Below are 17,753 nucleotides of genomic sequence, written 5' to 3' on the forward strand. Positions count from 1 at the left end.
AGAAAGACAAATTAATGACAACAGTTTGCATGTAAATACTACTTAAGTAGCATAAAACAAAATATAGGGTCTTCCAGAAAAATCCAAGAATGCCTTCAAGGAAGAGGTAGTACCTGAGCTGAGACTTGAAAGATTAATCCAAGTGTATAGGACATAAGTTGAGGAAGAGTGTTAAAGATACAGAGAACATGTAAGAACGATATTCATAATTTAGGAATGAAAATTTTGTATGAGCTTAAATTGAGAGGAGATGGTAGGAGATAAGATGAAGGACAGGCGAGTCATGCACTCCATAATGAATGATCAGTTTACAATTTAATTCTCTCAACAGAGAGACTACAAAGGACAAAATTTGCAAGTTACATCACTCTGGAAGTACTTGGAAGGGAGGGTGGGTGAAGGGAAAAATTAAAGAAAAACAGTTCAGTAATAAGTTAATATTGTAGAACAAAAATAGGGACAAAAATGGGACACTGAAAATAGGAATGGGTTGATAGAGACAGACATGCGAAATATTTAGATCAGGTCGGCAAATACTTCCCATAGACAGCCAAACAGGGTATACTTCAAGCTTTTGTGGGCCATAGAGTCCCTGTCACAGCTGTTCAATTCTGCCATTGTAATAGAAAAGAACTTTGTGACAATGGGCAGAATAAATTTTTTTAAGTAAAAATTTAAGGTGGATCTAAGTGTTATACAAATTCAACATTTATACACGATATAAATATTCATTCATATTTTCATCTTTAAATTATGTTAACACAAATTTAAAGTCTGCTTTAGATGATATTTCTTCAGAAACCAATCCAATACTCATTCTAAAAGCAATAATTAAACACATACAAGGGGCACTCCAAAAAGTTCATGGAAAACATACATAATGAAAAACCACACATAGCTTTTGTGCCAAAATAAACTTACCTTTTACTTCTATTTTCGATGAACCTTTTGGAAATACATTCAACCTATGGGAAAGGCTTTACATAAGACATGGTGGGAAATGGTGTGGATGTCAGTGGTAATGAGCTGCCTATCAGTAAGTGGCTGGGCCGCTGGGACACAGAGGTGGCGTCTACAGTATTGGAGAAGAATAGGTAGCAGTATCTCCCAGGCCTACTGCTGCCACCAAGAAACAATCCAAATATTAATTCCGGCACATGAAGACTATATGGGAGTAATTGATCATGTCTGCATTGTAGAATCTGGAATCAGGATTCAAAGTGAAATGCAAAAAGTTCAAGCTGAGACAGTACATACTCTTACTGCCTTGACAGTTTTAAAGAGTGCTGGGCAGGGTTTTGATGCGTTATGTCTCAGTGCAACTCATTATGTTGGAAATTAATTTCACGAGAAATTAATTTCAAATTCTGGGGAAGAGGCAGAGTGAATCCTTGAAGGGTTCAATTTTTTACAATGATTTTTAAAGAGGATGATGACAGGGGGGAAAAAAGTATTAGATGGAGGGAAATCATATAAGGGACACACTCAATTATTGATTTGCTACTGATCTACTGAACTGCAGTGGAGGTCAATTTGAGCGGAAAAATGTGACCGTGAACATTAAGGGGGCCAGCGCTGTGGCGTGGCAGGTAAAGCCACTGCCTTCAGTGCTGGCATCCCATATGGGCACCATTTGGAGTTCCGGCTGCTCCTTTTCCATTCAAGCTACCTGCTAATCTGCCTGGAAGGCAGTGGAATATGGCCCAAGTGCTTGGACCTCTGCACCCATGTAGGACACCTGGAGGAAGGTCCAGACTCCTTGTCATTGAGGCCATTCGGGGAGTGAACCAGCAGATGAAAGACCTCTCTCTGTGCCTCTAACTCTGCCTTTCAAATAAATAAATAAATCTTTAAAAAAAAAAAAATTAAAGAAGATAGGAGGATTCTCTGTGATACTGAGATTTTTCTATAGTCCCACTGTGGAGAAAATGCTAGTGTGTGGGCTGGTTTTATTTAATTTTTGAGGTAAGATAGTCTTGAATGCAATGCTTGCTGTTGTCGATAGGTGATCACAAATGTGCGTTGTGCTCTTTTCTTTGGAATTGTTTCAATCTCATCTAATGCTCACAGTGGATCAAATACAGATTTTGATAGCAAAGCAACTGTAGTCATGAACTCACGTGAAAGAAGTCATTATTGACTTTATCCTCTTTAGAGTTACACTGTCATAGCTGGACATAAAAGATGGGGGGTCTGTAAAAATATTTCTTAGGAATGTATTGCTTAGTTCCAAAAAATGGTTATATTGAGTTCTCTATCACTTACTGAAATAGTTGTAGACTGAGAGGTATATTCTGTATAAATCAGGCAGATGTGTGTATATCTTTATTGTGTTAGTCATTAGGCAGGCTGAAGAAAACAAACTTTCAAATGATTTTTTTAAAGAAAATATTTTAATTCATTTTGTTGGATACTGTTTTCATTTAGAAAAACATTTTGCTAGTACTGAATATAAACTGGAGTCTTTTGCTAAGCACCAGCAATAATCATATCTTAGGGTTAAATCCCAGAAAAAAATTGCAATAAAGTATATGTGTATAATATATATATAAAGTATGTGTATATAAAATTATATACATAAATAAATAAATAAAGACATGGTGAGGCAAATACAAATGTCAGAATGACCATGCTCTCCAAAAATCTGCTGTTTAACAAACCCAGGAGGTCCAAATGCTTAAGGTAAGGAAACAAAATGCCTAAAGACAATCAGAAATCACAATCCTCTGCTTCCTTTTTGAAAAAGAAATGAGCATCTGTTACTAGATCATAACAGATCCTAATTTTAGACTGTGAAATGTTTAGGAAGAAAAAAATATTTAAGGCTTTTCCCCAACAAGTTGAGAAATGAGGCTGAAAAAATATTTGGTGATAATTTCCAATATTCTCTCAGAAATGAAACTTTGAGATAAGCGATGGAAAGGGCTAAACTTTCCACTTACTACTTGAAGAGAGAGTAAGAAATTCAGTCCAGAAATCACTGACTGTAATCTTCACCTTTTCTATTTTCTTTACATACTAATCATCTTTGATGGACTGATGTCATAACCCTCCAAAGAAAAAAAGACCTATCTGCTTCTCTTGGAGGAAGACAGGAAAAAAAACAGGCTGGGGAAGATTACATCTTAAACCACAACCAAGCCTGGGGGCCAGAAATTCTTAGGACAAAAGAGAACACAATATTAAGAGTTGAATAATTCACACAGACATAGAGTACACCAGGAGCACATTTCTATAAACAAAGAAAAGGTAGGAGTTCTAACAACATGAAGAGCTCTACAGTAGTAGCTGCACAACTTTGTGAATATACTAAAACCCACTGAATTGTAAACTTTAAATGAGCAAATTGTATGGCATATGAATTGTACCTCAAAAAAGAAGCACAAAAGGTGGATCAGCTAAATGGTAAAGGTCTACGTGGAAATTCCCCAAAAGGACACTGCCATTACTGACCACTCAACCACCGTTTACCTCTAGGACCCTGTGGAAAAGTTTCATGCTGTTCAGAGACGTTTCTGCCTGGGTTCTTAGATCTCAGGTTGAAATGAACCTTACAGACCAAACAACTTATTTTACATGTGTTCCACTTGCATGAGATTCTCTAACGGGAAATCTTGGTTCTGGGTCCTATACTAGTTTTCTTAATGTTCCATAAGCAATCTCAGGGCATTGTTTTTAGTTCTGAATTCCCATAATTCCTGATACTTAGACATAATGTTATTCTAATTGAGTGTTATCCTAGCATCACTTCATTCTTAAGGGCCTTCTGTGTTTCAACTTCTTAATAAAACCAAAAGTAAAAGCTTCCCATTCTAGTATTTCTCATCAGTAACAAAAACCCATTGTCTACATCATGAAAAATCTACAGCCTTAGCCCAAGACAGATTTGTCACAGCCAAACACAGGACTTGTTTTTTTTCAAGGGAATTGCTTGCAACAACAGTCCTCATTAAAAGCTTAGGTCTGCTTCACATGAGTAATAAATTCAAATACAAATAAACATAAAGATTGTAGGTCACAACTAGTCTAATATCTGCCATTTCAAATGAACCTACTAAATTTCTATTTAAAAAACTGTAATTACCTGCTGTTCTTCCATTTTCCTGTCAAGTCTAGCAGCACGATCTTCTCCAATTTTGATATTATCTCTGATAGCATTCAATTGTTTTTCAATTTCATTGACCTAAAAAGAAATCATATAGCAAATCACTGGCAAGACTGTCACCTTAGACACTGTGTATATTGTTAACATGTGAAGAAGCAATTAAAGTGAAATTACCACTGCCCAAGCCATCTCATGTTTCAAGTACTCCAAATTAGTCTTCATTGTACTTAAACCAGCAATACTTTGAAAACGTTCTTCTTTTTCCAAACACTGGCGCTTTAGTTCAGTAAGTCGCTTTAAAAAAGGAAAAGTACAGGATATATTACTTAAAAGGCATTTTGCAAATGTATTTCTTTTGAAAACAATGCCTAAACAAGCACTCCATAAAAGTTTATTAGGAAATGGCTTCTTTAAAGTGGCTCTTTGGTACTTTTACTAGGTGCAATAATTTTGTTTCCCTTTACTAGGCAATTTTGTTAATTTCTACACTACAAAAATGGCCCAACAGTCTTCATATGATAAAAAACATGAATTAAAAATTTAAAACCACACAAGCATAGATAAAACTCACTTCCCCATTTTCTCTCTTTATTCTGTATTTGATTGGTCTGTTCTTCCAAAGTATAACCAATATCCATTCCAAAGATAAATGAAGTATCAGAAAGAATCTATTTCCAAAATCAAAGTTGTAACTTTTTGTATCTAAATTATTTATAATGTTAGTAAAGTCACCAAGCAAATATTAAGTATCCTGACACTCAGTTTTCTCAAGTGGCTTCTAGACTTCATATTCTCTCCATGTGAGCAGACAGCCTCTCCTCCTTACTCATACTTTCCATTTTCAACTAAGGACCTTAACACTGATGAACTTACTGTTTCCCTGTCCAATTCATTTTCCCATTCTCCAGGATTACTGAAATCCATTACCATCTCTTTAAACGTTATATACATCACCCTATTCCCTTATTATCCCTGGCTCTGGCTTAAGAAATTTAGAAGCCATCAGACAGAAACACCTTCCCTTCAACTTATCCTTCAAATATTTTTTTTTTTTTTAATATTTTTTTGGTTATTTGAAAGGCAGAGTTACAGAGCAGCAGGCAAAGAGGAAGAGAGAGAGCGGTCCTCCATCCACTGGTTCACTCCCCAAATAGCCGCAACAGCCGCAGCTGGGCCAGTAGGAAGCCAGGAACCTGGAGTTTCTTCTGGGTCTCCCATGCGGATAGAGGCCCAAGCACTTGGGTCATCTGCTTTCCCAGGCTACAGGAAGAAAGCTGGATCGAATGTGGAACAGCCAGAACTCGAACTGGTGTCCATATGCAGGTGGCAGCTTTACCTGCTACACCATGGTGTCAGCCCCTATTCTTCAACTCTAAAACCACCTCTCTTCCCTTTGCTCCAAAAGAAAAGATGCTCTTTATGTTCCGTCTCCATGCCCTACACGTAAATCTACTGACTTCCCATTCCATCTCTTCACCTTGCTTCTACTTTCACCCTCTACACTGACTCCTTTCCATTATCACACTTTACTCCCTTATTTTGCTGATTTACAAACAAAAATACCACTACCCATTCCTTGGCACCATCTCCTGCTCTAAACTTCTCCCTTTCCATCCAAGCTACATGAAAATTCTCTCTGGGGCCGGCGCTGTGGCCCAGTGGGTTAACGCCCTGGCTTGAAGCATCGGCATCCCATGTGGGCACCAGTTCGAGACCCGAATGCTCCACTTCTGATCCAGCTCTCTGCTATGGCCTGGGATAGCAGTGAAGATGGCCCAAGTGCTTGGGCCCCTGCATCCGTGTGGGAGGCCCAGAGGAAGCTCCTGGTTCCTGATCGGCACAGCTCTGGCCATTGCAGCCAACTGGGGAGTGAACCATCGGATGGAAGACCTCTCTCTCTTCTCTCTGTGTAATTCTGACTTTCGAATAAATAAATAAATCATAAAAAAATGGGAAATTATATCTCTCTTCCATTTCTTCACATTTTTCAGCCTTACAAATCTAGCTTCTGTTTTTACCACTACTGAAATCCATCTCGCCAAAGACATCTATGAAGATTTTATTATAAATACTGTGATTTTTTTTTTTTTTTTGGTGGATTGATCACACAGCACATCTCAGTCAGTCATGACTACTTCCTTCTCAAATTCTCTCTCCCTTTAACTTCTATCTCTCAGGAACATGCTTTCTTTCTTGGCCTGAGCCCACTTTTCTCTCCCATGCAGTCATCCACGTTAGGCCTGGAGCTTACATACTAATAATATATTGATGACACCTACATTTTTACTGAGGCCAGACTTCTTTATTCTTGTCTCATATATGCAACTTCCTACTTGACATTTCCTTTGGATGTAGAAATTCCACTTTCCTTTTAATGAAGTGCTCAAAATGGAATTCATCCTTCTTTAAAAAAAGAAAAAACTGACTCCTTTCCCTAGCTTCCTACCTCAATAAATTTATTGCTAGGAAAATTAATGGTGAAATCATTTAGTCACTCATAAAACAACTGCCCAATCCTTTCAAAACTCTTATTCCCCTTGCTACTGCCAACACCCTAACTTCAGCCACCTTGGCATCTTTGGACAATAATATCTTCTTTACTGATCTCGCTATATCTGTCCTTATAGGACTCGTTTAAACAGTTCAGTAACCTACTGAAAATGCACATCTGTTCAAGTCATTCACTTTCACATCTTCTACTGCCCTTAAGTTGTGTAAGATCCTTCACAATCTGGTTTTTTATCTTTCATTCTGGTGTTCTTTACTCTAGCCCACCCAGAATTTTTAAAAATATTTAAAAAAGCACTAAACAGTCCTTTAACCTTGAGACTCCCACCACACTAATACTTGGAACATCCTCTTTCTCATCAACCTTTGCCTGGTAATATTCATCCTTCAGTATCATCTTAGACATCACTTCCATAATAACTCCCTCCTATCACTGCTCTCCCCAATGCCCACGCCCTTTCAAGCACTTTTACACAAAAGCTTGTCTATATGCCTTTAATGGCGTTCAACATAATCTAATTATTAACCATCTATTTCCTACTAGATAGTCTATTGCCCCATGAATCCCGATATGTATTCACAACTCTCCACTCATGGTCAAGTTACAATACTTGTAGGCATACTGTAGAAACTTAATATTTGTTAACTGACATCTAATTTCTAACCATCACATACTTTTTCCAAAAAACGAAGAGTTCATTTTGAAAATGTAGGATATTTAATGAACTAGAAAAAAAATATGAAATGCATATAATGCATCAGCAATTCTGAAATATATAAAAAGTACTTTTTAAACTTCATAGCCAAAACATCGTGAATTGTTAAGGACAAATTATACCATGGAGAAAGTGATATTTAACCCCAAGAGGTCCAAAGCAAACACATTTCTTCCAAGTCCTAATATTATTTTTTAAAGTAAAAAAAAGCAACACCTATTTTTTTATTTTTTATACTTGTTAGAATATGCAAACATTTCCTTTCCTCAATAACAGTGTTACTCCAATCAAGTGTGCCAGAATAATTCTGTGGTTATAGTAGTTCTTTCCACACTATCACCTAACCCAAGTCTGAATGGATAATGTGGGGAATAAAATGTAATCACTCTTGATTTTAAGCTTTCCTTTAATGAACTATACAGCTACAGACCTAACAAAATATACACTTCTCAAAAACTTATAAAGTAAAAAAGGTTAGTGTAACATCTAGTAATTTCAATTCCTGACAATTATCATTATAATTCTATGTCAATGGCTCACTAGGCTAATCCTCCGCCTTGCGGCGCCGGCACACCGGGTTCTAGTCCCGGTCGGGGCACCGATCCTGTCCCGGTTGCCCCTCTTCCAGGCCAGCTCTCTGCTGTGGCCAGGGAGTGCAGTGGAGGATGGCCCAAGTGCTTGGGCCCTGCACCCCATGGGAGACCAGGAGGAGCACCTGGCTCCTGCCATCGGATCAGCGCGGTGCGCCGGCCGCAGTGCGCCTACCGCGGCGGCCATTGGAGGGTGAACCAACGGCAAAAGGAAGACCTTTCTCTCTCTCTCTCACTGTCCACTCTGCCTGTCGAAAATAAAAAAAATTAAAAAAAAAAAAATTCTATGTCAAAAGGACAAACTAAAAAGTTGCTGGAAACTCAGATGGCTGTACATAACTGACTCACAACAAAAACCAAGACATGGAATCACATAAAACTAGCAGGGCATTATACTAGAACAACAACTGCATTGTAAGCCTTCTGACTCTGAGGTCTCTGATTCTCAGGCAAAGTGATGCATCTTCAAGAATCTGAGGAAGAAGGTATAGCTGATAGAAAAACAAAGCACGTCATGGTTGACCTGCGTGATTTAAAGATCAAGCAAGTTTGCACGGCTGCCAAGCTTGTCAGTACTGATGTGACAGCTGCTTTAAGCTACCAGCTGCTTAAAGAATGTTAACATTGGCCGGCGCGACGGCTCAACAGGCTAATCCTCTGCCTAGCGGCGCCGGCACACCGGGTTCTAGTCCCGGTCAGGGCACCGATCCTGTCCTGGTTGCCCCTCTTCCAGGCCAGCTCTCTGCTGTGGCCAGGGAGTGCAGTGGAGGATGGCCCAAGTGCTTGGGCCCTGCCCCCCATGGGAGACCAGGAGAAGCCCCTGGCTCCTGCCATCGGATCAGCGCGGTGCGCCAGCAGCAGTGCGCCTACCGCGGCGGCCATTGGAGGGTGAACCAACGGCAAAAGGAAGACCTTTCTCTCTCTCTCTCTCTGTCACTGTCCACTCTGCCTGTCGGAAAAAAAAAAAAAAAAAAAAAGAATGTTAACATTTCACTTGTATAATGAAAGTCATCTACTTTTTGGTAATTATATATTCACATTATGTTCATTATTAGCTTGAGGCTTGGGCTTATTATTCTCATGAAAGAAACACTTTATTTTTTATAGTTTTAAACTACTTAAAATAGTGAAAACTACTAATACCTTATTGTGGAACCAATCAATCATGTAGCATGGAAAAAGCATGTAAGATACTGCCTTGTCCTGTAGTTTATGCTCTAACAGAATATGAAGACATGTACACACTATTATTACAAAACAAAGATGAATAAAACCAAAATCCTGAATATAAAACCTAAACAAACTTCAGAGTACACTACAATATTATTAGTTTTATAAATGTTTAGATGAATATCTAATTTTCTTTTTTTTATAAGATGTTTTTTTTTTTTTAATTTGAAATACAGAGTTAAAGGGAGAACTGGAGAAAAGAAAAAGGTCTTCCATCCATTGGTTCACTACCAAATAGCTGAGTTAATCCAAAGCCAGGAGTCAGGAGCTTCTTTGTGTTCTCCCACGTGGGTGCAGGGGCCCAAGGAATTGGGCCATCCTCTGCTGCTTTCCCAAGCATATTAACAGGGAACTGGATGGGAAGTGGAGCAGCCGGGATTCGAACCGATGCCCATATGGGATGCCAGTACTACAGGTCGGGGCCTTAAATCACTGTACCACAGTGCCGGCCCTGAATATATAATTTTCTAATACAATTTTAACTACTGTGGAATCTGAACAATCTCAAAAAGGTTTATATTAACTTACAAACCTCTTCTCCCTGATTTATCTGCTCCTTTGTTCTTTCTTTTGTTTCCATAATGTATGAATAATCTTCCTTCATCTGTTCGAGTTGGGTTGCTTTCATAAAGAACTGCATCAACAACAAAAAAACACAATTACGAGCCTATAAACTTATACAGAACTGTGAAAATTAAAAAGAATTCAGTCTTTGAGAACTTTTAAACAGGAAGATAATTAAAAACCTAAGTACACACAGATACAAAAGAACATGTCTATTTGAGACACAAATTTAAAGAACCTGCTATGTTTGCATCCATATGCTCTTTTGCAAAAGGACTTAAGACCCATGGAAAAAACTACCTCTGTAATACCATTCTGAAAGTTCATTGTCACTAATTCTTCCACACTTTAAGCAAAAATGACAGAAACCATTCCTTTCTTTGATCTTAGTGCATCTTTTTAGAATAGGCAATGCCAAAACTTATTCAGAAAACTGCAAACTAAATTTTAATATTGTCAAATATTTTTTAAACTGTTCAATAGTTTAAGATTTATAAGTTATTATGTATATATTACCAACTCTTCCCTTCTATTTCTCTTAATATCAATTTCAGAAAATAATAATTCATTTTTTCAGAATCAAAAGCCAAAAAACTGAAAACAAGGACCTGCTGAGGAAAGCATGTCAACATCATACTTAAATTCCTACTTTAGACCTATGATATTACATCAAATAAGTGGCTTCTAGAAAAAGAGTTAACATAGTATCTATTATGTGAAGAAGACTAATGTTTGGTATTTATCTACAGGTATTCATTTTGCTTAGATTGAGATTTACTTTGGCACCTCTTACTTTGTATTTATCGCCCTCATTTTTAGACTGCAAGAACTGCTTGCTCATCTCTTGCGTCAATACTGAAACTGGATTATCCACCTGAAACAAACAAAAAAAGGTCTTTTTTTTAATATTCTATTTTAATGCATTATAAATAAACTGAATGTACATTACAATTGACCTACAGTATCATCAAGAAAGCTAAACACTAGCCAAAGCTTAGCATTATTGTAAAAATACAAAGAGAAAATGTGAACAATTTGCAATGCAGGGAAAATGTTGCAAAACTTTATGATTCCAAATAAATAGTCAAAATTCAATATTCAACCATTTTAAGAGGGTATAAGTGCAAGAACCCTCTGAAATATTAGCAATTTTCTCAGTTCCACTTGTTATTAAAGATTATTACTATTAAGACACTGGTGAATCATAGGACAACAGAGTGGGAAAAACTGAAGCACAGGGTGGGCTGTCCTGAGTTCTCAACTGTGCCCTGTCCCTAGCCTCCTATGCAGCCATGGGCAAGTTAGTAACTTTCTACAAGTAAACAGAAAAATTTAACTCAACTATTTCTAATTAGAATCATGAAAAGAAGTATATGTTTATTTTTCATTCAGCAATGTTTCAGATTTCCCATGTGTCTCCATTCCTCCGTGAGGATATTGTAAAACAAATAGAAATGATGAAGTCACTTCTATCCTCTGGAAAGAGAGTCATGTCATTTTGAGTAAGTCACTGCTTCCAATAAACGACTAATAAGTTAAATTATCAAAGTACAGTTGGAAAAGTATAAAAAAGAACACAACTTATTTCAAAAAGATTCAAGCTCATATTGTATTTGGTACTAATAGCAAAAAAAATCTTGCTCTTACAGCATAAATTATGTAGAATATAGATGAAAAAAATAAAACCCTTTAACACCAATAAAACGCGTATTGTGTAATTTGTTAGCATACCAGTAATTAAAATATTTAAGTAAATGCTATACCCTCTCTTCTAAGATAATAAAAAACATTTAAGTACTTGTGAAGAAACTGCTACATAAAGTTTTCTTTTTACATACAGACCAGACTGACTGCCACATATTTTTTACAACACTTCTCCAGATTGCAGTTTCAGGGTGCATATGACTCTTTAAAAGTAAGGCCTGAGGTGGGTGTTTGGCCCAAAGATCAACACAGCTGCATCCCATATCAAAGAGTCTGGATTTGATAACTGTGTCTCTAGTTCCTGACTCCACTTTTCTGTTAATCCAAACTCTGGGAGGCAACAGTGATGGCTCAAGTGATTGGGTTCCTACCACCCATGTTGGAGCCCTAGATTGAGTTACCAGTTCTCAGCTTTGGCCTCAGCCCAGTCCTGGCATTCATGCACATTTTGAGGAGTAAACTAACAGATGAATGCTCTCTCTTCTTTCTCTCTGTTGTCTCTCATAAAAACAAATAACACCTGATGCACTGGTTTTAATGACAGACATTTTACTATCCACTTTGGATAAATAGCTTCATCAAAGTGTACAGTTTTTCTCTACAACCTTTTCATTATTTCTTTTTTTAAGATTTATTTTATTTATTTGAAGGACAGAGTTACAGAGAGAGGTAGAGACAGAGAGAGGTCTTCCATCGGTTGTTTCACTCCCCAGATGGCCGCAATGGCCGGAGCTGCGCCAATCCGAAGCCAGGAGCCAGGAGCTTCTTCAGGGTCTCTGTTATGGGAGCAGGGGCCCAAAGACTTGGGCCATCTTCCACTGCTTTCCCAGGCCACAGCAGAGAGCTGGATCAGAAGAGGAGCAGCTGGGACTAGAACCGGTGCCCATATGGGATGCCAGCGCTTCAGGCCAGGGCTTTAACCTGCTGTGCCACAGTGCCACCCTTCATTATTTCTGATGGGTTTCTAGTCCCTATTCTACTATAGCAATGATTTAAGAACTCTGCAGCTTTGCCTATACAGATCCTGCAATGAGCCAAAAGGTAAATACAACTTGGTAAACTTCAGAGAAGGGAGAATGCAGGTATAGGGGACAAATAAAATCTGGTAATTGGACACATAAAATACTCTCCTCCCTTCTAGCCTGACCAATAATAGAGTAAAAGCCATCATACAATTTTAAATTGTATAGTATACACATTAAAATTCTAAAAAGAAAAAGGTAAAATTAATTATAATCCTATTTTAGTCCAATATATCCAAAATATCACTTTAGCATGTAATTAACATGAAAATTGAGCTACCTCTGTATTAAGTCTCGATAATCTGTTACTTTACAATGAAGCATACCTCAGTTCAGACCACCTGCATTTCAGGTGTTCAAGATTCATCTACCTGCGACTAGTGATTATAATGAACACCAAAGTTCCAGACCTTTAGTATATTAAGGAACCTGAACTTTTACTTATGGGTTAATTAAACCATCTGAGAAGAAGGCTAAAGAAATTAGCATTAAAATCTTTAAATATTTTAAGTACTTTCTAACAAATAAAGCAGTCCACAGAAGGAACTAAGATACCTTGACAGAATGGTTTTCCTACCACCATACTATATACTACAGGGACTCCTGACATCTACAAAGGGTGTGCACAGAGTGTACTAACTATGGAGTATAGTAACCATGGAGTACAGCAACCATGCACAGAGCGTGGCACCTGTGCTGAGTAACCACAGGGTGCCACGGAGTGTGGCACTCACACTGGATAACCTGTAACATTCCCTTAACATCTATCATTACATAAATGTTAAGTTTTGGTCTTCATTATTCTAACAAAGTGTATTCTAGTTGGAAATGTGTTTACTGTATCTGCTTTCCTCAGTTTTTTTTTTTTTTTTAAGATTTATTTATTTATTTGAAAGTCAGAGTTACACAAAAGAGAAGGAGAGAGGTCTTCCATCCATCGGTTCACTCCCCAACTGGCCGCAACAGCTGGAGCTGCGCCGATCCGAAGCCAGGAGCCAGGAGCTTCCTCCAGGTCTCCCACGTGGGTGAAGGGGACCAAGGACTTGGGCCATCTTCTACTGCTTTCCTCGGCCATAGCAGAGAGCTGGATCTGAAGTAGAGCAGCCAGGTGTCCACATAGGATGCTGGCACTGCAGGCTGCAGCTTTTACCCGCTACACAGTGCCAGCCCATCTCAGATTTTAATAATTGTTTTTCCTAAGCTTGTGCTGTCCAACAAGGAAGCCTACTTGCCATATGTAGATTTTCAACTTAAGTAAAATTAAGTACAATCAAAAATTCAATTTTTCAGTCATACATTTCAAGTGGTCAGGAGTCACTTTTCACTAGAGGTTACCTGGTCAGGCAGTGTAAAGACACTGCACACTTTTAACATCACAGAAGGTTGTTCTGGCAACTTTGCTCTGAACCAAGCTGGGAAAGAAATCCAAGCTCCTAAATGCTCTTTTTCTGTGTTGACTGATCTTGATGTTCTTAATCCTGAATAATAATCCCAGTGTTGCAGAATATATAGAGCGCTGGATAATAAACAAGGATGCGACTGATGCAGTGGTTAAGCTGCACTTGGGACAGCTTCATCTCATATCAGTGTTTGGTTTGTGTCCTAACTCCTCTGTTTCTCATCCAGCTTTCTGCAGTGTCCTCTGAGAAGCAACAGATGATGGCTCATGTACTTGGGTCTCTGTCACCCACGTAGAAGACTAGGATTGAGTTTCAAGCATCTGGCTTCAGCCTGGCCCAGCTCTGGCCATTATGGAAATTTGGGGAGTGAATCAACAGACGGAAAATCTGTGTCTCTCTGCCTTTCAAATAAAAATAAATACACACCAATTTTTTTTTAAAGCGTTTGAGCCAGGCCTCAGCCAGTGTCTTTTCGACTTCTTGTTTTGAGACATAACCACTTCTTCCTGCAATCACTCCACCATCTGAAACAGGGCTCTCAGCAGAGCCCTTGCCATGCTATCTGGACTTTCAGGTTTCACAACTGTAAGCTTTAAATAAGACTATTTTCCTTTTCTTTTTTTGTTTTAAATATTTATTTATTTATTTATTTGGCCGGTGCCGTGGCTAACAGGTTAATCCTCCGCCTTGCGGCGCCGGCACACCGGGTTCTAGTCCCGGTTGGGGCGCCGGATTCTATCCCGGTTGCCCCTCTTCCAGGCCAGCTCTCTGCTATGGCCCGGGAAGGCAGTGGAGGATGGCCCAAGTTCTTGGGCCCTGCACCCGCATGGGAGACCAGGAGAAGCACCTGGCTCCTGGCTTCAGATCAGCGAGATGTACCGGCTGCAGCGGCCATTGGAGGGTGAACCAACAGCAAAAAGGAAGACCTTTCTCTCTGTCTCTCTCACTATCCACTCTGCCTGTCAAAAAAAAAAAATATATATATATATATATTTATTATATATATATAATATATATATATTTATTTATTTATTTGTTTGAGAGGCAGAGTTAGAGAGAGAGGCAGACAGAGTGAGAGGTCTTCCATCTGCTGGTTCACTCCCCAAATGGCTGCAATAGTGGGAGGTGGGCCAATCTGAAGCCAGGAGCCACAAACTTGTTCTGGGTCTCCCACGAGGGTGCAAGGGCCCAAGCACTTGGTCATCCTCTGCTACTTTTCCAGGCCCATTAACAGGGAGCTGAATCGGAAGTCAAACAGCTGGGACTTGAACTGGCGCCCACGTGGGAGGCCAGTGCCGCAGGCAGAGGCTTATTATACCACAGTGCCAACTCCAAGCTTCTTTTTCTTCGTAAGTAGAAAACTGTCTAATACAAAAGTATCTCGGTAGAAAGGACCCAAGCCTCATCTCCTATAGATGTGATCACTAACTCCAACATACACAGAAACACTTTCCTTTTCTAGATGAAATTTTCTTTCCTCAAGATTTTAGCAACTGACTTTAGGGGACAGTGATGCTTTTTTTGGATACAATAGTAGAAAGCAAAGAAATTTAAAGTCTTATTAACATAAATTTTAGCATATACCAGTTTACATCAGATGTTCAAATTAAATCCAGTGTGTTATTTATTGAAAATTCATGTTAACTGGTAATTTTTAGGAGTTTCACTAATAATAGTTAGAGTACATATTCTTTCTGTGGTCAATTTACCCAAACGAGCTATTTTTAATATTATATATATATATATATACACACCACAAGTGAAATCACACCCAAAAATAATCAGCTGCATTAATTAATCTGAAACACAAATTTAGAATTACCTGGATATTAAAATGGTCAAGAACTGCAATCAATTCTTCTTTCCTTTGAGATACCACAGCACCTAATTATGAAAAACATAAATATTGGCCAGACTATTTCAGGGCAATTATCCAGAAAAATACATACAATTATTTATAAAATATAAAAATGAATTACCTTTCATCCTGTCATCAAGAAAGGCACTATAGAATATGCATGTATAAATCTGAAGGAACTAGGGTGATATGCTAACCCCCACACAGTAGAGAGGAGGACAAAGTACCTGGGTGCATTAACAGGGCTCATCTTCTTTCCATAACATTTCATTTGCTCCTCACCTACCTCTTCTTTCCAGTAAACTATAAACTCTTACCGCTTCCTTTCCCTATCTTTTGCTAGCATCTCTTTCCACAAGCTATAGAAACTATAGAGGTGAAAGGTCTGTAAGTAAAAGCAAAATGGATAGTCTTTCAAATGGATTCAAATTCTGCTGCTCATGGTGCTGCCACTAGAAGGCCTATGGTGAAGGAACTCTGTGTAACGTAGGCATAATCTATATATCTGTGCATACATATGCAGATACATACACACAAAACCACCAATCATTTACAACACAGAAGTTTCATGAGAATGGGAAGAAGTATCCTTCAATAAATACCAGCATAAGTACTCACTAAAATTTTATATGAAAAGGAAACCAAACAAACCTTTTCCACTTTTTAGTTTATATGATCGACTCCCATCCATGCTGATATGCTGTTGCACAATTATCGAGTCACCATACACATTTGGTTTAAAGGCATCATCTCCTCTGTTCCTTAATGTGATTGAGATATCTGCTGAGCTAAAACATGAGGTTAAGCTATGTCAGATAAGGAAGATTCAGTTCAATGAAAATATTAGGCTACCAGACTTTTCAGATATTTTCAAAACATTTAAACAATTTGGCTAATTCATCTGAAAACTTGCTTTATATCCACAGCTGATGACTGACAGTTTACTACAGAATAATGATAAAGATATTACGCCTAACAAAAATACAAAGTTGAGAATAACAGAATCTTCATGAGAAATAATCTACTATATATAATAGAAATACCATATTTAGCCAAAAACATTAAGTTTTGGTTATTTCAAGTCATGTAAATAAGTTATGTATTTTCTTATAAGGATTGTATCCTCTATTATTAGATATTACCTGACTAGGAAGAATTGCACAATACAGTACCACACCGAGAATACATCTTTAAAAATGATGAAGAAAGAATGATCGTAAAGTAATGATACTTCCTAAAAGGATTAGGATTAAGGGAGACAATCTTAATTTTTCAGTCATTTGGCAGTAAAAAACAAAATTACCTGATATCAAGAAATATAAACTACGATCCAAATTTCTTAAAGTGTTGACATTATGAAAGAATTATTTTAAAATACCATGCAGCTAAACACACATAAAAATCTTAAAAGTATAAACTTGCCTAGCTGAAAGCATGTTACAGTTGTAGTTTTACAGAAGTTTAAGGCATTTTTAGTCATGCAAATTTTAAGATATTACAAGGGGAAAAAATAAGTATTTGTCTATAAATCTGTTAAAACAATACTTAATAGAAAAACAAGCAAAAAAGATGTTGGTGAAAACATATGCACATATGTGCTTATAATTTCCTAACAGGTAAAAGCAGAAAATACTTTCTCTGATTCTTAGGAGCATATACTAAAATGCTAAAGTCCTTTGATAAAAAACTGTTTTAACTGGTAATGAAATAAAGTTAGCGAACTTGTTTTCAGGAATTTGCAATCCTATTCCAAAACCGCTGTCACTTGCAGGAAATGCAGGAAGAAACATTCAAGATGGAAGTCTCCATCACCCTGCTGATGTGACAGCAGACACACTGCAGTGCTCACTCTGCCCTTGCCTAATCATCCTCTTCTTTGCAAGGACTACTGCAGAAAGAAATGGCTTAGCAGCCCTATCGGTCCCACCCTGTCCTCCATGGATGGAGCTGTACATAGAACTGTGTACTAACTGAGCAACCAGATTCTCTTCTTTTAAAATCCAAATTAAGAAAACTGGTAAAAATCCAAAACAAGTTTATAATTTAGTTAATATTC

General features: G+C 37.9%; 1 protein-coding gene across 2 annotated transcripts in view; it reads right to left on the bottom strand.

The window, feature by feature from the left end:
• The window catches only part of SMC6 (structural maintenance of chromosomes 6), a 95,934-nt gene that overhangs the window by 52,104 nt on the left and 26,077 nt on the right, over window positions 1-17,753 (bottom strand). For both annotated transcript variants that reach the window (XM_062208981.1, XM_062208980.1), the window contains 6 exons: window positions 16,349-16,485; window positions 15,662-15,723; window positions 10,507-10,587; window positions 9,682-9,783; window positions 4,280-4,399; window positions 4,085-4,183 (listed from right to left, as the gene is read on the bottom strand). In XM_062208981.1, coding sequence (XP_062064965.1) covers window positions 4,085-4,183; window positions 4,280-4,399; window positions 9,682-9,783; window positions 10,507-10,587; window positions 15,662-15,723; window positions 16,349-16,485 — 601 coding nt within the window. The remainder of the gene's footprint in view (window positions 1-4,084; window positions 4,184-4,279; window positions 4,400-9,681; window positions 9,784-10,506; window positions 10,588-15,661; window positions 15,724-16,348; window positions 16,486-17,753) is intronic.

The sequence above is a fragment of the Lepus europaeus genome, chromosome 13 (assembly GCF_033115175.1).
Source record: "Lepus europaeus isolate LE1 chromosome 13, mLepTim1.pri, whole genome shotgun sequence".
Classification (NCBI taxonomy): domain Eukaryota; kingdom Metazoa; phylum Chordata; class Mammalia; order Lagomorpha; family Leporidae; genus Lepus; species Lepus europaeus.